At 43.2% G+C, this 26,480-nt stretch overlaps 1 protein-coding gene across 1 annotated transcript in view; it reads right to left on the bottom strand.

Annotated features, from left to right (window-relative positions):
* The window catches only part of THSD7A (thrombospondin type 1 domain containing 7A), a 934,571-nt gene that overhangs the window by 146,342 nt on the left and 761,749 nt on the right, over positions 1-26,480 (bottom strand). Inside the window, exon 14 of the mRNA XM_069211831.1 lies at positions 25,480-25,664. Coding sequence (XP_069067932.1) covers positions 25,480-25,664 — 185 coding nt within the window. The remainder of the gene's footprint in view (positions 1-25,479; positions 25,665-26,480) is intronic.

The following is a 26,480-nucleotide window of genomic DNA, read 5'->3' as shown; positions in this document are numbered from 1 at the left end:
AGTAGGTTCTTTCCTCATTCCTCGGGCATGTGTCTACCAAGGACTGTCTTTTTTTCATTTGTGTGCATAGTTGCTGTGCCCATCTAGCGCCCTTTGCTTGCCAGCTCATTGCGCATATTCCCCTGTTCTGTTTTCACAGTATGCGTGAGGGAGCCAAGGGGGGGTGGTTGCTTTCTCCCTTTCATGGTCTGCTCAAATTTTGTGTGGTTTTGCACTGGTTCCTAACCTTCCCACTGGGCTGTCAAACTTCTTTGGGATGCATTAGTACTGGTGCCATTGTGGCCAAGATGCTCATGGTTCCTTAGGCTCCAGTTTTGGTGATCCTGGGTTCCGGATGCCCTGACAATTGACTGGGGCCATTCCCCAGTCCGGGTACCTTCTACTTGGCCCCAAATGAGCAGCAGTGGGGTAATTATCTGTTTGGATGTGCATCTCCAGCTTTCCCCAATTGTATGTGACCTGAGTGGTGTTATGACATTGTGGGAAGGGTTTGAGTATTGCAGACAATTTCTACCCTGCAAGTTCACTAGGTGGCTAGTAGGGTGCTTTGGATCCATTGGGGGTCCTTGGCTTTTGGTGGATGCTTTCGTTGCACATTTGTTGCACAGCTTTTCTCTTTCCCACCCTCTGATGAGGCCTTTGATTCCTCTGGGGGCTTTGCCTTTGCTTTTGGACTCCTTGGTTTCCCATCCCTTTGGACCTTAGGCGGTGATAGTTGTTCAGTTTTTTCACTTTCAGGGTGGTGTTTTTGGAGGCCATGACTTCTGCCCACCACATTGGTGATTGAGGGCTATTCAGGCTCAGGACCTTTTTTTCTATCCTATTTGGATGCTGGTGTGGTTCTTCATTAATATTCTTTTGTTGTGAGGGATCTGGCACCCTAATTTCGTTTGATCCATGAAGTGATTATTCTGGCTTGTTGTGCTGATACCTGGTTCTTCTTCGGAGGTCCTGTGGTCTTTGTTGGCACTACACAATGCTTGATGGTCTATCTGGATGGGACTCCCTCCTTTTGACAGATGTAATCTTTATGTTTTCTTTTGGTAATGTGGCCACCCATTTCCTTTAGTTGGGGGATAAAGTAGTTGTTGTCTCGGGTATATTCTTTGTCTAAGTTACCATTTCCTGCTGGGATTCAGGTATGGTCTGCCCGAGGGGGATCATTGCTGCCTGAGCTGATGTACTGGGTGCCCATTTCTGAGGTTTATAGGGCGGCTCTATGGGCTGTCTCCATTACTTTTTTGTTTTTTATGTGCTACAGGTGGCAGACTACCCATTTGCCTGTATGCCAGTATCACTATAAAGGCAGTACAATATTGTGTTGGTGTCCTTGTGTGGTTTTCTTCTTTCCCTATGAATGATGGGTTTCTCTGCCTGGGTATTCTCACTTGTGATGAAGAGGGTGACGATAAAGGGGACCTGGGGATAATGTCCTATTACTTAAAGGCAATATTCATTACTCCTTGTCATGTTGTCCTCATTCCATTCATCACATCTCTTCTCCCTCCCAGATGGCCGGCCTTCATAAGGTTGAGGGTTAGCAGTTCAGGAGGAATACTGGGTGAGTATTGCTTAAGTATCCTCCATTGGTAGTGGGTGGGGTAGTAGTTACTAGCACTAGCATCCCTCTGTTCTGTTTTCTGTTCAGAGGAAAAGGCTATATTTAACTTGTGATGAATGGGACGAGGACACCGGACCAACAGTAAAGAAGATTAGTGGTAAGTATTTCGACATTTAGCAACATTTACACACTTGGCGGAGGGAACTGATTGCTGTGAAAGCTTGGAGTGTAATACAGCAAAGTCTTAATTATGTCAAAATATATATTTTTCAATATTGTGCTATTGACACTACATTAGACAAACATAATCTACATTATTTGATAAGGGAATAATGCAAAAAAATTGGGGAGATTTTCTTTGCATAAATTTGCTGTGAACACTTTCGATCTTTTATCTTTACCAATGACATTTTCGATAACATCATTGATAATATCAATGTAATATTTCCAGTAAAAAAAATTATGAAAAAACTGTGCACGGTGGGCGTGCAAGTTATAGTTACATTAGGGCACAAAAAGTAAATAAAATGATATTGTGTCAACCTGCTTTGATAATGACAGCTATGTAGCACAGCTGATTTAAATTTTACATGCATATAATTAAATTTGAGGTGAAAGGTCACCATTCATTTACGACAGTGTTCCTTACCTGAGCCTGGATCACCATGAAATGGAAAAGCATAAGAAAGGATTTTGGGAGAAGAAAAAGTAAACACGGATTAGATACTTAAGAAAATGTATGCTGTTAATAACGCATATTCAAACAACACAATAAAAAGACCATTTCAAAAGTATCTGTTTACGTATCAAAAATATTCAGTGGAAGTTACATTACATTTAGCAATTTTATTTAACTTTAATTTAGTCTGGACAAGGCTAATTGTGTCTTATAATAGAGACCAGTAACATCTGTGTTTTGTATTGAACAATGTGGTTTGCGAGTAGGATGTGACACTTTTATCTTTGGGAGTCTTCAGTTGTATACCCTTCCAGACGCTATCTGCCAGAAGGATTAGGTTTGCATAGTTGGCAAAGATATATATGCTTTAGCTATAGCCACAGTGCTTGAAGACATCTTATGACGAGGAACATTGTCGGAGTGGGACAGAAAATAGTCCCAACATCAAAATGAAAGAGGCACCCATTGGTGCGTTAGAAAGCTAAACATGTGGCCCATGCTTGTAATTTCACAAGTTGTAAACTTTAAAAAAAGGCTGTGTAAGTGTTCTGCAAGGTATGAAGAATGCATGGATTTAAGCTTGCTGCAAGCATTGTTTGTTTTAATATCATGGATATCAACAGTAAAAAACGGCCCATGAATTGTTGTGCCCACACTAAGGCCCTCATTATGATCACGGCAGTTCAGAACGCCATGCCAGCGGTAAATACCGCCACCGGCATGGCGGTCTGAACCGCCATAATATGAACACAGGGAGGGCCGCCTGCGGCGGCCCCCTGCCACCGCCAGGCTACCGCCGACAGGCAGCCTGATGATGGCAGATATCATCCTTCTGGATAATGAACCCTGTTTCCTCCAGCCTTTCCCTGGCGGGTTCGCCCGCCAGGGAAAGGCTGGCGTAAGGGGTGCTCAGGGGCCCCCCTACAGTGCCCCGTCACGCAGTTCGACGGGTGCTGCTGCACACGCCGCACTGAGGCATTGACGATGGCTCCATGTGGAGCCGTCGGCAATGGCCCGACCCTGCAGAATGTTTGTAATTCGGCCGGCGGGGTATCAGGGGGGCTGGCGGTCTATGAAAAGACCCTAAGTCCTCATGCATATTTGTAAATTCCAATTTTGGCAGAAATGAGAACTTCTGCATGTTTAGAGATTAAAAGTGATAAGGGAATATCACATTTCTGATGTGTTCCCGGTCGCTTTGTCGCAGAAAAAAATAGAAAAATATGTGCAGGGTAAAGGGCCTGGTATTAGGGAAAACATAAAGCAATTTGCAAGCTCCACTTTGTAGATTAATTCCATGGGGTAAAATTCACAATGATGCAGCAGTATCTTGCTCAGTAAATACCATCCCCTATGATATTGGTTAATTTTAAGTGCTTTATCTACGATATATGTGAAGCTAATCTGAATCTTAAAATGCTCTACAGACACTGCACTGAGTGTATCTTGCACCAATGTCACCACAGCCAAAGGGTTAATGCATTAAGCTAAAAGCTTATGTCCTGTTGCTATGCCCCTACAACACTTTCCCATTACATCTAAGGAATGTACTGATTCTACCCTATCCTTTACTTCATTTCCTATATACATAACCTGCTCCCATTAGGGTAACGTCCAGTTCCTATTTGTGTTTTGAGGCTGGGCGAGAAGAATGCCGTGCTGTGCCCCAGTAATTTCATGGCGGCCCGTCACTTTTCTAGCCTTCATTATTCACCCAATAAATTAGGTTGACATTAAATCATTCTACAGCTTCTTTGAATATTGTGTTATATTCTATAATACTTTCCCTCAGCATTACAAGAAATAGTTTTTCTTTGTGGGAAAGCAGTGGACAAGAAACAATGTATCTTTTGTTCACTTGGGTATGCCACCTGCTGTCAAAACTAGATCATATGGTCCTAAAGGCCACAGATATTTGAACATATTTGTTGGTAATTCACAAACATTTCCATGGCCTATTCCCACTCTCTCCATGGTGGGAATTGGGAGGGTACATCAAAACAATGGCGAGGGTATAGTTAAAGGGATATCTTTAAGGGATATCTTTAACTATACCCTCTATTTTTACCAGGAGTAAAGATACTTTCCCTTCCAATAACCAATTTAAAAATGATTTGAAGTGCAATTGCAATATGGCATTACACTTTTGCATGTGTGAATGATGTTCATTATGTACATTTATGCAAAATTGAGAATTTTAAAAGAAATTCCAAAAATTCTCCTGGGAACCTGATATTGAACCTGATATTTGCACGTGGTCCCAGACCTACTCCTATGCTCATTTTTGTATAACCAAATGATATAGGTTTTACTTTATGTGTAGGAGAAATAAATCCTATGAGAGTACATTTTTTTATTATGTTTGTAAACTCAGCATAACATTCCATTTTGAACATATGATAAATCTTTAATGCACTGGTTTGATTCCTTCCTAAGGTATATACATTTTATATTGTCTAGTTCAACCCCTCCCTTTGAATTCAGTCTTTGAAATGAACTGATTCAAAACCAACGCTTGCATTTTAACATCAGAACATTTCCCCCTCTTCTATAAGCCTATGTAAGAAACAAATGTCATTTTTTTGCAATGCACAAACAATTTTAGAACACTTCTTGTACAACTGTGTCAATCTCAATTAACCCGCATGTTAGAAAGTCATCCTTTTGGTCAGGATCACAGGATCACACCCATTTTGTTGATTGATACTGGTGGTGCCCTGGGCACGCACTGCTAACCAGTCCCAGTACCAGTGCTTTGTTTAAAAGGTATATGCAAATCAGTCACAACTATAATTGGCACTGACAACCTACCGATGAGGCCCTAGTATATGGTAAGGCTTGTAGGTTTAGGGCACCCCTGGGTGCGCTGCTGTGGTGTCTGGTGTCATTTTAAAGGCAGAGCTGCCTTGCTGGCTGCTTTTAAAATAAAATTAACATCAACTTTGAATTTGGAATTAAAAGTATTTCCTTAGTCTTAAAGTACCTTATTTATGCATATAAGACTCCCCTAAGGTGCCCAAAGGGTTGCATGCAGTGTAAATATAAGCAAAGACATCATAAACGTTGTTTTATGAGCCATAGCAAGGGAAAATCTGCCAAATTAATTTTTCCTTATTGTAGTATATTAGCTCCATAAGCTACCATTTGGAAACTTTATTTAAAAATGATCAAGGCTCATTTCCTTTAGAAAAGAGCTAAATATATCATGTTTGATATCAAATTACTAGTTAGAATAATCCAATAACTTGGCAATGTTAAATTTATTAGAATAGTACACAGGAAGAGTTTTAGAAGTCTTTCTGAAAGTTACCAAAATCAGCTCTGTAGTTCCCTTTCCTGATTGGTCAGTCTCTGGTAGCCCGAGCCAACCTACCTTAATGAGGTGTGAAGTGCCCTGGGTTGAAACAAAGAAAACATTGGGTGGGAGGGGAAATGCTATGGAAAATGGCAGAGCAAAAAGGAAAGACACCTGGGACAGAAACAAGACCTCTCACACCAGCCAAATGGGTGCCCCAGTAATTAGATTATGAGTGGGGCTGAAGTGAGTGTGTTAGATTAATTTACCGACACCAGTGGGTGCTCTAAGGTAAATGTAACATCCAAAGAGAGGTTTTCTCCATCTTGGATTTTTGAAGAATGTTCCTTTCTCAGATTGATTTTTGCCACACTTCACAGGAGGTGGTCATCCCAGAGGGCGGCACCCTGCACCCCATTGATCAGGGTTGCCCCCCAGCTTGCCAATCCACAAGGAAGGATAAATATGAAAACGGTGCTCAGCAGTTCAGATTCCTGCTGGAAGATCAGAAGAAGCAGGACTGTCCTACAGAACTCCTTGTCTGCAACAGAAGGACTGGACCCACAAGGACTGCACCAGCTGCACTCTCTGGGCTTCACCACAGAAAGGACGTTGCGTTGCTTCTCAAGCTCCGAGAGTGGACTCCCTGTAAGCAACAGGCACAAAGGAGCTACCCAGTCTGAATTTCAGGTTCATCCTGCTGAAGCTCTGGAGCTTTTCCCCATCAACACGACTTCCATAAGTTGACTGTGAGCTTGTGCTGAGCCAAACCAATGACGTCACATCACAAGCTGGTCTAAAGTGGAGCCTCGATCTACGATAGGAGAAAAAGCTCCTGAAAAAAGACTTAGGGCCTGATTCCAATTTTGGAGGAGGTGTTAATCCGTCCCAAAAGTGACGGTAAAGTGACGGATATACCACCAGCCGTATTACGAGTTCCATAGGATATAATGGACTTGTAATACGGCTGGTGGTATATCCATCACTTTACCGTCACTTTTGGGACGATTAACACCTCCTCCAAAGTTGGAATCAGGCCCTTAGTGCCTCATTACGAGTTTGACAGAGGAGATTACTCCGTCACAAACGTGACGGATATCCCATCTGCCTAATTACAAGTTCCATAGGCTATAATAGAACTTGTAATATGGCGGACGTGCTATCTGTCACATTTGTGACGGGGAAATCCCCTCTGCCAAACTCGTAATGAGGCCCTAAGTCCAAAGGTAAAATTTATGGAAATTTCTTTATTGGTTTTCAATGTAAAAAGGAGAAAGGGGTGTTGCAGCACCCAACAGTCCTAGAAGGACAAACAGGCAACAAGCCGTCCCAGCCTATGGGGTGTGCCAGCATATGATCACGTCTGTAGGACTAGGTCTCTGTCACAGCTACCCTCTGGTCCACGCTTTAGGGGCTCTTCCTATTGTGTAGTCTGAGAAGTCACACGTACTTAATACAGGTCAATTGTCTAAATTCCCCAGAGGGTACGGACAAGAAGGGGTGCCACAGCTCCCTATAGGACTTTCCCTATGATGTGAGGGAAAGAGTGAGCTTTTCCATCCCCAGGATCAACCAGACCCTATGTAACCATCCTAGCTGTGTAGGGATCTGGGGTGTTCCCCAGTAAGTCAGTATGTTTTGAAGGGCTGTCCCCAGGGCTAGACCGATCTGTCAGCCCCGTAAAGACTTTAGCTGGAATGTCAGAGGGTTTGGGAGGCCTAATATAATTTATGCCGGGAAGTGCGCCAGTTGGGTGTTCATGTGGTGATTGATGATAAACATATCTACCATATTTACAATTTTTTGTTGGATGTTTATTGTGTGTTTTATTTAACTTATTTACTGTTTTGTTGATATTTAATGTTTAAAACATCTGGCTCATAGACCAAGCTACTAAGAGTTGAGCAAGGATTAATTTTGCTGAGACCTTGACGGGACTGGACTGGACTTAATGTGAGGTTGTGGCCTATTACTAGGTGTATATACCTACCTGCCCCCTTACTAATAATCCACTTTCCAACACTGCACTATCTAAAACATCCATAAATCTGTATGCTTAAATCAAACCTGGAACCTTATAGTACTACGTGGCCCATGGGGATCCATGTTTGTGGACCTGCTTTTTGCAGCTATTTTGCTTTTTGATCTTACAGAAGGGATGCTCTGTTGTGTGGTCTCATCTCTAAAATTGATTTCTATAGTGCACTTTTTGAATCACATGGTCCAGAGAGTTAGATTATTTACAATGGGTTATGGCCACACACAAATGATGGCATGGCTTTTCTCTAGTATATTACAGAGTGAGTGCAAGGGCAAAAAAAGCTCTTTGGACATGTCACACGGTTCGGGCACCCGATAGATGACCCTTGCAATAAAAGGCATAGGAATCGCAGGGACTCCCCAGAGACAGCCACCCTTGAATATTGAGACCAAGTTCAGCAATTGCATTAATAGACAGATTGACCGATTGGCAGCTTCAATCAGTCAATTCAACTTTTACTGTTACCTGTGGAGAAAGTAATCTTAGAAGCATTAGGATGTTCACAACTTTTACAGGTATATTCATTCAGAACCCCAAGCAAGATACCTGTTTGAATTGCAAATTAAGAAATGCCACTGTATCAGAACAATGTGTATATCAACAAATTGCAGTTGACTGAATAAACCATTACAGTACATATTACTATGTTTACACATAGCTTAACACTTTTCACACTTTGACTGTGTGATATACAGTGTGGCACACATGAAATGTTGGAAAGATTTGGAGAAATAAAGCATTTCTCCAAGTTAATGCCAGCCTTAAAGAGGCATTATTTTGGGGTGCAAATTCCTGCATTAAAATATTGAATTTAGGGCTTTACGTAAGTAACCATGGATCATATTTACAAGCCCCTAGTTCCTTCTTGTGCCGCCCACGTGTCATTTATTTTACGCTAAGGCGGTATCAATCCCAAATTAACCATTCGTCCCAGGTGCACACCCAGTGCAAGTTCTTAGTGAATCTACTCCAGGTGTGTTAAACCCAGGGCCGAGGTCCACCGGTCAAAAGCAGATGAAACTCTCAACGGGAAAATGTCCCAGTAATATGGATAGATGAACATAAAGAGGTGCAGTAAGTATATTGCTACCTGTTGTTTCCCGTTACTGGATCATATTCCATAAAGGCACAGTAAAGGCGTGTAATTCGAGCTGTAGAGTTATTTCCATGCTTTCACCATACCACTCGTACATGAAACCTATGTGGGGTATTAACATTCCCAATGGATTTGGACACACACTAAATTGCGTTTTGTGAATCCCACAATATTGTTTGCTAGGAGAAATACTGCCTGGGGGGAAACTATTACACAAGGTTCAGTTTACTACAGTGTGGGCTTTGCGCACCATTTCTAAATTGAAATTTTGCAGATTCGAATGTGGAATCATACGTAGTTGAGTTTTGCCCTAATGACCGATTAATCAAATGAAGTAAATGTGCACATTTGGTGTGAGTAATTACCCTTCAAGTTAAGGGCAGAATTTCCAAAGCAGAAAATCCTGCAATGTTGGGTAAGAAATATCCACAGACATACATGTATTTCATAGCCTCTGGTGCATACTTTTTGAGTTATGCGTGAATTACTGAAAAGTAGTAACCTTATAAAAAATGTAGGAATACGTCTAACATATAATGTAACTACGTTTGTATAAAGGAATGCCCACGCTAAGCATCTATTTAAAGGCAACCTGATGCATCTTATCTGGGTTTCACTGTGACTGAGTCCACAAAAGAGAGATTTTTTCATTTGGCTCTCAGAGTTTGTTGAACAGATTTAAGTGACTGCGATTAAATGTGACTACATTAGCTAAAATATCAAACCCCCAGTCCAAGTTAAATGGTTGAGTAAATTGTACTTGTCAAAACCGTGCACATCATTTCAATTTGATGATGTGCTCTAACATTTCCACTCCTCACATTCACCTTAAGACAGAACATAAATTGTCTGTTCCGATTTGCATATCTTCATCGACATTTTAATTTCAAGAATGCAAGGCTACTGCAATACACACAGTGAGAGTTGTCCTTGTGCTACTTCAGTCTGTGGACAACTGTTTGACGCCCTATTATACTGCAGGAACTTCAAAAGCGCATATTCTCCTACAATACACAGAATTCTGCAATCCCTGTATTAAAAGTCTCTCTGTAATTTGTGGCACACTGACCTCAGAATTTAATTTTACTGATGTCACAATGCCTCCTGCTCTAGACAGCAGCCAAGGGGAAAGTAAGCTCAGGTCACAAAACACAATAAAACCAGCTTTGTAAAATGTGGCTTTTCTTTCTTCTATTCTGTTTTACCAGGTACCAGGACAATAAAAGAGAGGAAATTGATGGCAATATGTTTATTGTTTTGCACTCCTAAGGTAGTTATAGAAAAGTGAGAATCTTTCTGCATGTTTGTACACATTCTGAGCTACTGCAACCTTTTTTAATAAAAAACTGACTTGTATTAACCCAATTCTAATATATTTTTGCAACAAATATCTAACAGCATTTTTGTTATGTTTCATTTTGTACTAGAGATTCTATTTGTATCCTCCATGTTTACAAACATGATCTCTGTTTCTTATGAAAGTGATGTTCACAAAGAATTTAAGTGGTTTGAGGGAAAGGGGATGGTATGACCATGTATTAAAAGGAAGTATGCCATGCTTTATATGTTTAGGATATTGCAACTCATGTTGGAATGCCATAAACTTCTAAATGAAAGCACTCTTTGACCTCAATTCTCCATATGTTCACAGAACTCCTCAGTGACTTGTGATATCCCTATATTGAAACGCAGGAGGTATTTCATCCCATATGTAGTGCTGGACAATATATGCTTGCTTATACTTACAAATGGTAGACTTAGCAGGAAAGCAAGATATCAAAACATGGCACACATGCAGGAAAGAATTGCAATCTCATAGAAATTTCAGATTCTAGGTGCTTAGCATCACTACGCACAGTGCAAAAAATTGGGGTTAGAAAAATAATATGCATGGACTCAGGACTAGTCCTTCTGTAGCATGTACAGATGGAATTGTTCTGCTCTGCAAATATCCAACATCTCCATTGGTGTTTGACAAGTTATTTATTTTGAAATTAGTGTAGGGACTGATCACCATGCTAAATAGGATTTTTTAATAGTTAAAGATTGGAACACTGGAGGTGGTCCCTAATTAATTGCTCAGAGCTGATGCAATTAGAGTTAGCAGAGGGTTTGTGACTTACTATTGCTGTTAAAATTAGATCATCTTCTTCCAGCTATCAGGTATACCCTCCTGTAATTCAGTAGGATAAAGCTCATTAACAAAGGTTTCCAGGTTTTCCTCATTGATTTACAATTTAGGATAACTTGCAGATGTTTTGCAGCCATTGGTAACGAGTTAACAGAATGAGTTGCGGTCATTTATGTGAATTGCAAGATACACCTACTTTACATTTTTGAATACTACATTTTGCCTTCCCTGTACATCTTCGATATTCCTATATTTGAATTCCCCTAATTTTAAATGCTAACTAACCTATGTTGTCTACATTCCTTTTAACCTCTTACCACCATTTTCGTAAGAACATTTTCTTAGATTGACATACCACATTAGGGTCTACTGTCTGTTTAAATTCCCTGTGTCTCAAGGTTGAGCAACTTCTTGTACAACAAGCCTACTTTAAATTGGATGCAAGCTCTGTTAGGTACTTACACTTTGCCCTAAAACAGTCAATGGGAGCTCCATGTGCAGATTATCTACAACGGTACTGTAATTGTGTCTACTTGTTAACAGTGTTCAATTACCTATTTTATAGTACATTTACATCGAATTGCAAATCAACCTTGCCAAAAAGATTATTTCATTCTTATTGGTTTTAAGTAAAACGAACGTAATGAAAGCTTTCTATCTAATGGAACCACACATAGAGGGCCTCACGTTAGAAAAAACACTTGCTGGTTACCCCAGTAGGAGCCTCTATGTCCTGAATGATATCTTCCACCTAATTTTAAACAAGTAGCCACTAAAGTCTCTTGTTGAAAACTAAGGGGCAGATATACTCATTGTTCACACAACGAAGGGAAACAAGCAAAGTTATTGTGCTGCGTTACATGAAAGGGAGACAGAAGAAATGTATAATATCTACTATGATTTAATTTCTGCTGTCTCCTAGTGCTAGTGCACTGTGCTGCCTTGCATGAATTAAGACACCCTTACAAAATAGTGCAAAGGGGCCTGTGTTACAGGCAGAATTGTTTTTGTGCATGGAGGAAGACGTTCCTGCACAAAAACAATCTTTTACATCAGTTTCTTCTTTCTTTTTCTATGTGTGTTGCAGAATGTATAGGGACAAAAGTAAGGTTTGAAACCTTGAAGCTGACCCCAATAGTGTATGGTTGGATGCGAGGACCAAGCTGATTTCAGTGAAACAGTTACCCTCATACTTAGAAACCTTTCAAGAAGTGAGGGGAGGTGGCAAGCTGGATTTGAAGATCGGCTTGTCGATGACAGATTGATGAGGGGTGAGGTCTCAATGAAGCTTCCAGACAAAGTGGAAAAAGTTCAGAGCAGGAAAAGTCCGGAGTACACCTAGGAAGTTGTCAAAATGGATCAGATGCTCCTCAATGTCAAGCCTGGTTTCTACAAGGCTGACAGATCTGCAGGCTGTAGCTGAAGAAGGTTTGATGTCATCACATGCCAATCAGCAGCAGGCCCATTGAACTGGATTTGCTGCTGAAGAGAAGAATGTAGTGAGAGCTGTGGTGAAGTTAAGCACACAATGGTGATGCACCCTTGGCTGGCAGGTTGGTCCTGGCCTGATGAAGGATTTCCTGGCAGAGATTTAGGTAAATGTTTTTAATTCTCAGCTTTTGCAGTTAGGCAGGAGGTGTACACACTGACACCAGACAAGGGTAGGTTCAGTAGACAGTTGTCAGCTGGGCTCTACCAGGAAAGTGAGCTTCTTGCAGCTTTTGTGTCCCTGTAGCTTAACAGGAGGTCAGATATCTGACACTTACAGTCTACCTTTTTGTCCTGGAGCAGGTCCAATCTTTAGGATTCTCCTATCAGGTCTCAATAGCAAGTGAAGTGGTTCTGTCTTCCACATAACAGCAGCTTTCTGAAGCTGCTTACCAGGGGTGCCACATTTATGCCTGGCACTCGATAGTGGGTGTGGTTGACTCCTGTCTGCTGCAGTAGGGAGAACATCCCAAGGCATAACCATAATCAATTGTGCAGCAGTTCCTGTGCACTCTGCTGCAAAATCTCCACTGTACCCTCTGTACCTAAAACTAAGATGACAGAACCTGTCTTCCCTTGTGCAGAGGTCCTGTGCCCACCCAAGAGGTTTCACCAGAGAAATAAGCAAATCCTCCCCTGTGGTCACTTGACTCAAAACCGTTTCTGGAGGCAGCTCCTCCTTCCCCACTGGGAATGGTTGCTGGGTGGCTAGAAGGTTAATGGCAGGGCAAGAACCAGATTTTTATCCTGTCAGAGGAACAGGACTAATTGCTTTGTCTCAGCTTTGGGAGCCAATTCACCCCTAATCAAGGAGCTGTTAAGCTTCTGGATCACCGTAGGAAGCTCGGGCAAATGTGCTTCTAGAGTCTGTAGGAAAGCTAAAGGTACCTTTTTAAAAATACGTTTTATGAAATATTTGTTACAACTTTGACTTTATAAATGAATTAGATTCATAATAAATACATTTAGAAGACCAAATATTAACTTTTTATCTGCTTCCTAGGTAGGGATAACTTTATTGACTTCAATAAAGTATGTCAATGCTTTACTATGGAACAGCTAACCTTGCTACAGTGAAAATAGCTTTTAGGGCGTTGCAAACATAATGACAAGTTTAACAATAAAAGTTTTCTTGTCCTTGTTAGAAATGGGGTCTTTGGTTGGCAGTCAGGTTATCCCCTGTCCAAGCAAGGACCCTCACTCTATTCTGGGTAAAAGAGAATCACCCTCAGCTAACCCCTGCATACCCCCTTGGTAGCTTGTCACGAGCAGTAGGCTTAACTTCAGAGTACTAGGTGTAAAGTATTTGTAACAACACACAAAGACACTTAGGTGGTCATTCTGACCCTGGCGGTCTTTGACCGCCAGGGCGGAGGACCGCGGGAGCACCGCCGACAGGCCGGCGGTGCTCCAATGGGGATTCCGACCGCGGCGGTAAAGCCGCGGTCGGACCGGCACCACTGGCGGGGTCCCGCCAGTGTACCGCCGCCCCATTGAATCCTCCGCGGCGGCGCAGCTTGCTGCACCGCCGCGGGGATTCCGACCCCCCCTACCGCCATCCAGATCCCGGCGGTCGGACCGCCGGGATCCGGATGGCGGTAGGGGGGGTCGCGGGGCCCCTGGGGGCCCCTGCAGTGCCCATGCCACTGGCATGGGCATTGCAGGGGCCCCCGTAAGAGGGCCCCTACATGTATTTCACTGTCTGCTGTGCAGACAGTGAAATACGCGACGGGTGCAACTGCACCCGTCGCACAGCTTCCACTCCGCCGGCTCGATTCCGAGCCGGCTTCATCGTGGAAGCCTCTTTCCCGCTGGGCTGGCGGGCGGTCTGAAGGCGACCGCCCGCCAGCCCAGCGGGAAAGTCAGAATTACCGCCGCGGTCTTTCGACCGCGGAACGGTAATCTGACGGCGGGACTTTGGCGGGCGGCCTCTGCCGCCCGCCAAGGTCAGAATGAGGGCCTTAATGAAAACACTACAAAATGAAACAACACAGGCTTAGAGAAATAGAAAATATTTATCTAAACAAAACAAGACCAAAACAACAATACACAAGTCAAGTTATCAATTAAAAAGCAAAAAGAGTCTTCATGTAGTTTTAAACACACACTAACACTGTTAGCGTGAAAATGTACCTTGGGTGCATCAAAAAGAACCACGCACGGTGAGTGTGCGTCCAAAAGGGCTTGCGATGAATCGATTTCACTCATGAGCGAGACCTTGCGCCGTTTCTCCTTTCGACGGGTCAGCATGCGTCATTTCCTCTCTCCGCAGGAGAGTGATGCGTTGAACTGGTCAGCACTCTTGGGTCTGGCTAGGTTTTGCATCGTTTTTACACGCCCAGTGGTACTTGCGTCGGAAATGCAGCCACACGATGATCCGAAAACCATGCAGCGCGAGTTGCGATCTCACCAGCCTCCATCAGCGATGCTGTGCATCGTTTCTCCAGCCCCGGGCGACGATTTTCAGGTCGTGTTGCAGGCGAGCATCGATTTTCAGCCGCAAAGCTGGTGGTGCGTCAATTTTTCAGCCGCAGATCAGAGTTGCGTCGATCTTTTCCCCACACGGCATTCAGTTCATGGATTTCTTCGTCTTAGGCTGCCAGAATCTCCTTTCAGGGTCCCAGGAACTGGATGGGCACCACTTGGCAGAGTAGGAGTCTCTCCAGAGACTCCAGGTGCTGACAGAGAGAAGTATTTGCTGTCCCTGAGACTTCAAACAACAGGAGGCAAGTTCTAAATCAAGTCCTTGGAGATCTTCACAAGATGGAAGGCACACAAAGTCCTGTCTTTGCCCTCCTTCTCTTGCAGAAGCAGCAACTGCAGGATAGCTCCACAAAGCACAGTCACAGGCTGAACAGCTCTTCTTCCTCAGCTCTTCAGCCCTTCTCCAGGCAGAGGTTCCTCTTGGTTTCCAGAAGTGTTCTTAAGTCTGTGGTTTTGGGTGCCCTTCTTATACCCATTTTCTCCTTTGAAGTAGGCCTTCTCCAAAGCAGTCTCTCTTGAATGTGAAATCCCGCCTTGCCCAGGCCAGGCCCCAGACACTCACCAGGGGGTTGGAGACTGCATTGTGTGAGGGCAGGCACAGCCCTTTATGGTGTGAGTGACCACTCCTCCCCTCCCTCCTAGCACTGATGACTCATCAGGAAATGCAGACAACACACTAGCTCCTTTTGTGTCACTGTCTAGTGTGAGGTGCAACCAGCCCAACTGTCAAACTGACCCAGACAGGGAATCCACAAACAGGCAGAGTCACAGAAATGGCATAAGCAAGAAGATGCTCACTTTCTAAAAGTGGCATTTTCACACACACAATCTTAAAATCCACTTTACTAAAAGATGTATTTTTCAATTGTGAGCTCAGAGACCCCAAACTCCCCCTGTCCATCTGCTCCCAAAAGGAATCTACACTTTAATCAGATTTAAAGGTAGACCCCATGTTAACCTATGAGAGGGACAGGCTTTGCAACAGTGTAAAACAAATTTAGCAATATTTCAATGTCAGGACATATAAAACACATTCCTGTATGTCCTATCTTAACCATACACTGCACCCTGCCCTTGGCGCTACCTAGGGCCTAACTTAGGGGTGCCTTACATGTAAGACAAGGGAAAGTTTAGGCCTGGCAAGTGGGTACACTTGCCAAGTCGAATTTACAGTTAAAACTGCACACACAGACATTGCAATGGCAGGCCTGAGACATGATTACAGAGCTACTTATGTGGGTGGCACAACCAGTGCTGCAGGCCCACTAGTAGCATTTGATTTACAGGTCCTGGGCACCTCTAGTGCACTTTACTAGAGACTTACTAGTAAATCATACATGCCAGTCATGAATAAGCCAATTACATACACATTTTGTAAAGGAGCACTTGCACTTTAGCACTGGTTAGCAGCAGAAAAGTGCCCAAAGTAACAAAAACAGCAACAACAAAGTCCAGCACACGTCAACAACCTGGGAAACAGAGGCAAAAGGTTAAGGGAGACCACGCCAAGGATGAAAATTCTAACAGTCCTACACTGCCTTATATTGTCCTGTGTTTTCTGCCCCTAAGGCCTAATCAGAAATACCTTGTTCATTTTTAAAAGGAGGGATCAGGCCTTTGAAAAGCAATTATTTTGACAGGTCGAGTTTGCTGTTTAAACCTGCACAGTTTCAGAAGGCCTCGTAAGAAAGGGGAGAGTCTCCCCTTTCTTATGAGGCCTTCTGAAACGGTTTCCTGGCCCCCGATCGCAGCACAGCTGCGATCGGGGGCCAGGAAACCCCACTAGACACCAGGGATTTCACTTTTGGGGGGCGGCCCCCCCCCGGAAAACGGGCCGCCCCCCCCCACGGCATAATTTTCCTAAAAAAATAAAAAAGGTAGGTGCCCCCTGGGGAGGGGTGCGCGATCGCGCCCCCTCCCCCAGGGGATTTTTTTTTTTTTTTTTTTTTTTAAAAAAAAATTAAATGACAGGGGGTCGCCCGTGGGCAGGGTGACCCCCTGTGGGGGCATTTTTTTTTTTAGATGTTGTAGGGTTTCCCTGGGGGCTATTTTGGCCCCCAAGGAAACCATACAACAACTAAAAAAAAATATATGTATATATCTATATATATATATCTATGTAGATAGATATATCTAGGTACATGGATATATCTATAGATATATCTATGTAGATATATATTTATATATATATATATATAGGTAGATCTGTATCAAAGAGATTTATAAAGCGCGCTACTCACCTGTGAGGGTCTCAAGGCGCTGGGGGGGGACAGGGGGGAGGGAAAGGGGCTAGGAGGTTCACTGTTCAAAAAGCCAGGTTTTGTGGCCCTTCCTGAAAAGAAGTAGGTTTTGGGTCTTGCGAATGTGGGTTGTGAGTGCGTTCCATGTTTTGGGTGCAATGTAGGAGAAGGATCTGCCCCCGGTGGTGGTGTGTTTGATGCGGGGGTCAGAGGCGAGAGAGAGGTCAGCTGAACGGACGTTTCGTGTGGGGGTGTGGAAGGTGACTCTCGTTGAGGTAGGCAGGGCCTGTGTTGTGGAGTGATTTGTGTGTGAGGATGAGGATCTTGAAGGTGATCCTTTTGTCAATGGGGAGCCAGTGGAGGGATTTGAGGTGTGGAGAGATGTGTTCGTGTCGGTGGAGGTCGAGGATGAGTCGTGCTGCTGAGTTCTGGATGCGTGTAGTTTGCACTTGAGTTTTAGAGTGGTGCCGGCATAGAGGGCGTTTCTGTAATCAAGCCTGCTGCTGATGAGTGCGTGAGTGACAGTTTTTCTGGTCTCTGTGGGGATCCATTTTAATGTTTTTCAGTATACGGAGTTTGTTGAAGCATGAGGAGGTAAGAGCGTTGATTTGTTGGGTCATAGAGAGGGAGGAGTCTAGGATGATGCTGAGGTTGCGTGCGTAGTTGGCGGGGGTGGGTGCAGGGCCTAGCGTGGTGGGCCACCATGGGGGGTCCCAGGTTTTTTTGGTGAGGGCCAAAGAGGATTATTTCGGTTTTGCTTGAGTTGAGTTTCAGGTGGTTGGCTGTCATATATACATCACTTTTGTCAATATGTGTGTGGTTTTCCTGGGGGGAAAAGGGTCCGACTTGTCTAGTGGCAGTTTTAGTGCCATAAAGAAGCGCAGAAGGTTTATATGCCTACTGCAAAGAGCACATCTGTATTTTATGTAAATAGCTGAGTACATTAGTAAAGTCTATGGAGAGATGAAGGGCACTTTTGCTGGGTGGTAATGAGGGAATCCGAGGAGGAGGAAGTGGGAGCACCAATAATGATTGTTGGACTGGGCGCAGGAGGTGCTAAAGACTGTGACGAATGGTATGTGACAAGGTGTTTTTTGAGTGTCTTGAAAGTACGTGCTGATTGAGGGAAGAAGCGCAGGTAAGGTGGCCTCTACTGTTGCACGTATCTCACACACACCATCGATTTTGTGACTGTCTACGTAGGCTAGTGTTTTAGAGCAACAGTTTAGCCAATAGCAGAGATGGCCTCTTGATGGATGACTGCTGCCTGCACTCGGGTTATAGAGGACCGCTCTGACATAGGATCAGAGACTGAGACATCAGATACTGAGACAGCATCTGAGGGATAGGACAATGGCGCAGACTCTGGGAGTGATTTTTCAGTCAGAGGAGTCCCATTCGAAAACTCCTCTTCCAGTACATTATGAGGGAGGTGATGAGGACAGTCCTGCTGTCCCTTCGCAAGCTGTTCGTGCAACTGGGTAATAGTGGGTTAGGCCAACCCAGAGAGCAGGTGAATGCGGCGGCAAGCAGAGAGAGAGTGCTCTCTTGGGAGCTCACCAATTTAGTTCAGCCCCAAATTCCACCACCCAAATCATATTGTGGAGACATCAAAATTGTCTATGGCAAAACAAACTGGTTTTGTAAGGCAGGCACCTGTGTTTTTGGTCCTGGATTCGGCGGCCATATAGAGAAACACACTAAACCCAAACATTTCTGGAAACTAGACATTCGGGGGAGTCCACAGAGGTGTGACTTGTGTGGATTCCCCAAAGTTTTCTTACCCAGAATACCCTGCAAAGCTGAAATGTTGAGAAAAAACTCTATTTTTCTCGCATTTCTGTCACACAAACTACAGGAATATGCTGGGATCCACAACATTCCTACCACCCAGTGACTCCTCACCTGTCCTGATAAAAACACTACCCCACTTGAGTGCCTACACCTAGTGCCTGTGTCAGGAATGGATCACCCCAGGGTCAACAGCTGCCTCACGTAAGGACCAACATTGACCGTTGTGTGATCTATTCCTGTCGCAGGCACCAGGCCTAACCACACAAGTGAGGTATCATATTTATCGGGAGACTTGGGGGAACGCTGGGTGGAAGGAAATTTGTGGCTCCCCTCAGATTCCAGAACTTTCTGTCACCGAAATGTGTGGAAAACGTGGTATTTTAGCCACATTTTGAGGTTTGCAAAGGATTCTGGGTAACAGAACCTGGTCCGAGCCCCACAAGTCACCTCATCTTGGATTCCCCTGGGTTTCTAGTTTACAAAAATGTGCTGGTTTGCTAGGTTTCCCCAGGTGCCGGCTGAGCTAGAGGCCAAAATCCACAGGTAGGCACTGTTTTCTATGAAAAAATGTGATGTGTCCACGTTCTGTTTTGGGGCATTTCCTGTCGCGGGCACTAGGCCTACCCACAGAGGCTCCTCTCAGATTCCAGAACTTTCTGTCACCGAAATGTGAGGAAAACTTGTTTTTTTGGCCACTTTTTGAGGTTTGCAAAAGATTCTGGGTAACAGAACCTGGTCCGAGCCCCGCAAGTCACCCCTCCTTGGATTCCCCTAGGTCTCTAGTTTTCAGAAATGTGCTGGTTTGGTAGGTTTCCCTATGTGCCGGCTGAGCTAGAGGCCAAAATCTACAGGTAGGCCCTTCTCAAAAAACACCTCTGTTTTTTTCCAAAAATTTGGATGTGTCCACGTTGCGCTTTGGGGCGTTTCCTGTCGCGGGCGCTAGGCCTACCCACACAAGTGAGGTATCATTTTTATCGGGAGACTTGCGGGAACGCCGGGTGGAAGAACATTTGTGGCTCCTCTCAGATTCCAGAACTTTCTGTCACCGAAATGTGAGGAAAACTTGTTTTTTTAGCCACTTTTTGAGGTTTGCAAAGGATTGTGGGTAACAGAACCTGGTCCGAGCCCCGCGAGTCACCCCTCCTTGTATTGCCCTAGGTCTCTAGTTTTCAGAAATGCACAGGTTTGGTAGGTTTCCCTAGGTGCCGGCTGAGCTAGAGGCCAAAATCTACAGGTAGGCACTTCTCAAAAAACACCTCTGTTTTCTTCCAAAAATTTTGATGTGTCCACGTTGCGCTTTGGGGCGTTTCCTGTCGCGGGTGCTAGGCCTACCCACACAAGTGAGGTATCATTTTTATCGGGAGACTTGGGGGAACGCCGGGTGGAAGGAAATTTGTGGCTCCTCTCAGATTCCAGAACTTTCTGTCACCGAAATGTGAGGAAAACTTGTTTTTTTAGCCACTTTTTGAGGTTTGCAAAGGATTCTGGGTAACAGAACCTGGTCCGAGCCCCGCGAGTCACCCCTCCTTGGATTGCCCTAGGTCTCTAGTTTTCAGAAATGCACAGGTTTGGTAGGTTTCCCTAGGTGCCGGCTGAGCTAGAGGCCAAAATCTACAGGTAGGCACTTCTCAAAAAACACCTCTGTTTTCTTCCAAAAATGTTGATGTGTCCACGTTGCGCTTTGGGGCGTTTCCTGTCGCGGGCGCTAGGCCTACCCACACAAGTGAGGTATCATTTTTATCGGGAGACTTGGGGGAACGCCAGGTGGAAAGAAATTTGTGGCTCCTCTCAGATTCCAGAACTTTCTGTCACCAAAATGTGAGGAAAACTTGTTTTTTTAGCCACTTTTTGAGGTTTGCAAAGGATTCTGGGTAACAGAACCTGGTCCGAGCCCCGCAAGTCACCCCTCCTTGGATTCCCCTAGGTCTCTAGTTTTCAGAAATGCACAGGTTTGGTAGGTTTCCCTATGTGCCGGCTGAGCTAGAGGCCAAAATCTACAGGTAGGCACTTTGGAAAAAACAGCTGTGTTTTCTATAAAAAAAATAGGATGTGTCCATGTTGTGTTTTGGGGCATTTCCTGTCGCGGGCACTAGGCCTACCCACACAAGTGAGGTATCATTTTTATCGGAAGACTTGGGGGAACACAGAATAGCAAAACAAGCGTTATTGCCCCTTATCTTTCTCTACATTTTTTCCTTCCAAATATAAGAGAGTGTGTAAAAAAGACGTCTATTTGAGAAATGCCCTGCAATTCACATGCTAGTATGGGCACCTCGGAATTCAGCGATGTGCAAATAACCCCTGTTCCTCAAAATCTTATCTTGATCCCATTTTGGAAATGCAAAGGTTTTCTTGATACCTCTTTTTCACTCTTCATATTTCAGCAAATGAATTGCTGCATACCCAGTATAGAATGAAAACCAACTGCAGGGTGCAGCTTATTTATTGGCTCTGGGTACCTAGGGTTCTTGATGAACCTACAAGCCCTTTATATCCCCGCAACCAGAAGAGTCCAGCAGACAAAACGGTATATTGCTTTCAGAAATCTGACATCGCAGGAAAAAGTTACAGAGTAAAACATAAAGAAAAATGGCTGTTGTTTTCAGCTCAATTTCAATATTTTTTTATTTCAGCTGTTATTTTCTGTAGGAAAACCTTGTAGGATCTACACAAATGACCCCTTGCTGAATTCAGAATTTTGTCTAGTTTTCAGAAATGTTTAGCATTCCGGGATCCAGCATTGGTTTCACACCCATTCCTGTCACTAACTGGAAGGAGGCTGAAAGCACCAAATATAGTAGAAATGGGGTATGTCCCAGTAAAATGCCAAATTTGTGTTGAAAAATTCGGTTTTCTGATTCAAGTCTGCCCGTTCCTGAAAGGTGGGAAGATAGTGATTTCAGCACCAGAAACCCTTGGTTGATGGCATTTTCAGGGAAAAAACCACAAGCCTTCTTCGGCAGCCCTTTTTTCCCATTTTTTTGGAAAAAACAAAATTTTCACTGTATTTTGGCTATTTTCTTGGTCTCCTCCATTAGAATCCCTAGGATGTTGGAAAAAAAGGACGCAAATTTGGCGTGGTTAGCTTATGTGGACAAAAAGTTATGAAGCCCTAAGCGCGAACTACCCCAAATAGCCAAAAAAGGGCTCAGCACTGGGGGGGGAAAGGCCCAGCAGCTAAGGGGTTAAACGTATACACATTTTCTAATTTTGTGAGGAAAATGAAATGCCTTTATAGGCTGAGAAAGTGAAAAACGCACTAATGCATACCTTGGTTCACTGGAACATAAAAAGGTATAATAAGGAAATATAAATATATATTTTAAATCACTAATTATTTCTTCTACATTGATGGTTTTCCTCTGCTTAGTCGCTGCCCATTGTTGAGGGAGAATGGGTTTACATGCTTAAGAGTTACTGTCCAAACAATGATGGACAGATTGGGAAGTGGTATCTTTTTATGCGTGGATTCCTCTAACCCGACTGTGGACTTTCCGCAGTCGTACATTTAATATTAATGGGGTGTTTGTGAATTCAAAATCAAACATAAACTTACACAAAAGTAGTGTAAGTTTACCTTTGTGAATCAGGCCCAGTCTGTCTAAGTATGCGCCATTTCAATGATTCTCTACCCTCTGATCCACAATGTTGCCTTTGTGTTTCTTCATCAGGGTTTTCAGTCTAGGGTTTCTACAGTTATTTGCCTCTAGAGGGCACAACTGCTACATTTAGCTAATTTAGAGCACTTTCCTTAACCACAACTATAACCGTTCCACTCTTCAATTATTAATAGTTTTCCTTTTATTGTTATGATTTAAAAGAACAATTTAACCATACTCAAATATTAGGTGCAATTCTAAAACTCTTAAAGTAATATGTTAGAGATGGGAAAATATTTTATTTGCACTTTTCATGTTGAATTTTGTGTTTGCTAATGAATGGAGCAATAATTAGCGCAGATGTGTATACAGAGCACATTTTAGCAATCAACCCTCTCTTAAGAGGGTTGCAGGGAAGTAAAGTGTGTCGTGGCCAAAGAGAACAGAAAAACAGACAGCAGCTTTGATTATATCCCTGCTTTCAATGGCCACAAACATGGGGATGGTTTCCTCGTGGATTAGGCCCTATGGCGCGAACGCTGGCTGTTGCTAACAGGAGATGAAAACAAAGCGATAAAAGCTTCTAGTTTAGCACCTCACGCTAACTCACTTGGGGCCAGATGTACCAAAGGATTTGACCCATTCTGTGTCTATGGGAAAAAGCTTTCGTACATATGGCCCTTGGTGCCAAGATCCTGCCGGCATCAGCCCTTAATCTAGGACTCTAGAAAGTCTACTGAGAGATAATATTCATTCGGTTAAAATCCAGGGGAGATGCCACCCGGGCCATCATTCTCATTTGGACATTTATCTCAAGTCGGGTGCATGAATTTGATTCATGTTGTATGGGGAAAATATGAAGCCTGGGCGTAATTGAAATTTAATTTCCGGAATTTCTGAATTTCGCATTACGCTTGATATGCGTATTTCCTGACTTTACATCACTATCCCACTTTACTGAATTATGCACCTTTTAAGCACATCATTTATGGTAAAAATTAGCAATAAACGCACAGGAAAACCAAACGCAACTCACTGTTTTTTATGATGCCTTTGTTTTGTTCCAACCCACTCCTTTAAAATAAAGCATAAAATTATAGATTTCATTTTATATACTTACGTGAAATTCACATGATTTTGGGGCAAATTAATGCAGTTGCGCAAATTCTGCAAACCCAATAAAAAACTGCACACGGACAGTTTTACATTGAAAAATGGAGGGAAAACATTACGTTTTACTATGTTACCTATCCACCAGCAGTGCAGAATTGGGATGAAACATCACACGATGTAATGCCACATCCGAAATTATCAATATTGACCAGGTATTACAAGGTACAGTATTACCTCTACAAATACATAGGCAGTTGTAAGGAGACAGGAAACTAGTGACCTTGTGAACAGAGTTGAATATACCATTAAAAACCTAGAATTAATTTGTTTTTGCACCACATCAGAATTTGAAATTGTGAATCCTGTTTTGGTAGCAAACAGCGGGTCATCTTTCCATGTTTGAATGTACTGAGGAGGAGAGTGGATCCAGACATTATTCTAGAGGGTTCCTATATAATTTCTACGGCTCAAACCTTGATGGGGAGATATGCCATGGCCCCAGCTACAGGGGACATTGTGCATATACACACAGTCAGGCACACACATGTGCATACACGAATAGACTCACACGCTTTAACAACTTAACAGATACATTTTTTTATTGTAAGTAACGTGTCACTGCGGCAAATAAAATGCAGCTACTGCATCGCACTGTACATTTAAAATATAAGGGACTGAGTCAGTTTTCAGATTCCCTGCTATGTCTTCCATCATTGATTGTGGATGCCTCTACCACTTTGCCCAAAAATTTAAGGCCCTCATTATGACCCTGGCATTCACCAGGGCGAAAACCTGGTGGTCTCGGCGGTTGCAATCCGCAGGGCAGCGCTGCTTGCAGTGCTGCACTGGGGAATTATGAGTACTCTTTCCGCCAGCATTTGCATGGCGGTAGCCTCGCCGTGAAAAGGCTGGTGGAAAGGGGGTGCTGGAGGCCCCATGGGGTCCCCTGCATTTCCCATGTACTTGGCATGGGTAGTGCAGGGGCCTCCATGGACAGCCCCACTGTGCTTTCCACTGCCCGCCAGCCCTTCGGTCCTGCGGTGAACTCCTAATAGGGCCGGTGGTGTTCAGGCCACACAGGCAGCCTGATGACAGTAGGAGTTTGGCAAGCGGCGGAGACTGCCCACAAACTCATAATGAGGGCCTAAGTGTCTTTTACTCGATCAAAGACAAACAATGGATGACTTTTCATAAGCAGAACTTGGAGTTTTCTTGCACTGTGTTGCCCATATGAGATCCTCGTAGGCTGAGAGGATGGAGGCTTCCCTCTTAGGGGCCGCCTTGATTTTGCTCCTGAAATAAGGGACAGAGGCCATGTCATATAGAATGATGGGGCTTCATATTTCTACTCATCATGCTACTGGCGTTTATATCACAGCCCATGAGCACTAACTAAAGGTGCTCAAAGACATCCCACACCTTCTTACTATGATGATTTATTTCATGACGGTCCAAGCAATTTTTGTTACAATTGTTTACAAAACAGAAGAGGCGTGTTAAGACAAACTCATTGCAAACTCCTAATCAATATGATGTACCATAACTCAACTACACCTTTCTATTATGCTAATGTACTAGAAGAGAGCACTGCTTAAGATACATTCCTCAGATGATAAAGCTACTTACTTTAAAAGCATGCCCAAAATAGATGCACATAATGAGCAATAATAATACTTGTTTTCGTACATTATTTTGAATTTTAAAGCTTGGTTAACAGTTTGCAGCAGGAGGTAGACTCTAAAAATGTGTATATCACACAAACGTTTTTTCACCTATGAAAACAATCAAGGAGTTACACGCATGCCCTCCCTACTGAATTGGTTCTGATCCTGGCTCAAACCTTGTTTTTGTGCTCCTTATGAGGACATCTGTTGGCTATAATTTACCCAATTTTAATTTGTCGAAGTTACATATTTCATCAGTAGATCCATGCACATATCAACAATTAAAATTTGGACCAATACCTGGTTAACGTGATCCATCTTTGGACAGGGTCTTCCACCATTGTAGGGTTTTTCACGAAGCCATTTGGAGCGAACCTTCACCCCACTCCCGCAGGACTTACTGCAGCGAGACCAGGTGGACCACTCACTTAATTTACAGTCTGATGGGCATGGGATGATGCATGCTTCCTCAATATAACCTAGGGATTATAAATGAAACTAAATATCACCGCTTTTGCAAGAAGCTCGGCTTTATTTTGAAGTCAATTGAATAAAGTCTAGACACTCCTTTTCTCTTTCATTGAAAGACGTTTTAATCATTTAGAAGTTAGCATTTGAAAACTTACATTCAACGAGTAATTCTTATAGGACAAGCTGCCATATATTGTATGCTATGGTTGAAATGTAAAAAAATATACTTATTTGACAACAGATTTGGTTTCATTTGCTTTTTTACTGGTTTTCCGAGTTCCTACTAAATACGAATTTCTAATGTTCATCCATGTCCTCTAGGGTTGTGAAGTTTTGTTTCCCACAATCACAAATAATTATATGGCAGAAATTTTTTAAAAACAGAAATGTTTGAACCTTCATTAACGGTAGCAGCCAGATTTTGTGCCTATAACTTCGGGGAAAAGGACCTTTAATAACCTTCGGAGATGTGGGCAGCGGGCGACAATGTTATCATAGACTACACTGTTGCTCCAGCTCTAACACAACCTTGGATACATATAGGTAGCACATGACAAATGTCTTGCTTCTTGGCTCACTGATGACTTTGTTAATGCGATGGGGGACATGAATGTTTCTATGTTCCTGTTTGGAAACTATCTTTTGTAATATATGCCACTAAATGAAGGAACTACTTGACTAAAGTAAAACACTTTCAACTTCTAAGAAATTTGCTTTTGGAAATGTTAAGTGTGTCATACTTGTACATGATGTTTGTTGCATTATTTACTTGCAAATATATTGATGACTCATATTATGCAATGACTCTTAAAGCCAAACCAGAT

Source organism: Pleurodeles waltl, chromosome 10 (assembly GCF_031143425.1).
Source record: "Pleurodeles waltl isolate 20211129_DDA chromosome 10, aPleWal1.hap1.20221129, whole genome shotgun sequence".
Taxonomy (NCBI): Eukaryota; Metazoa; Chordata; class Amphibia; order Caudata; family Salamandridae; genus Pleurodeles; species Pleurodeles waltl.
Note: the sequence above shows the minus strand (reverse complement) of the source record. Positions and strands in the feature narration are given on the sequence as shown.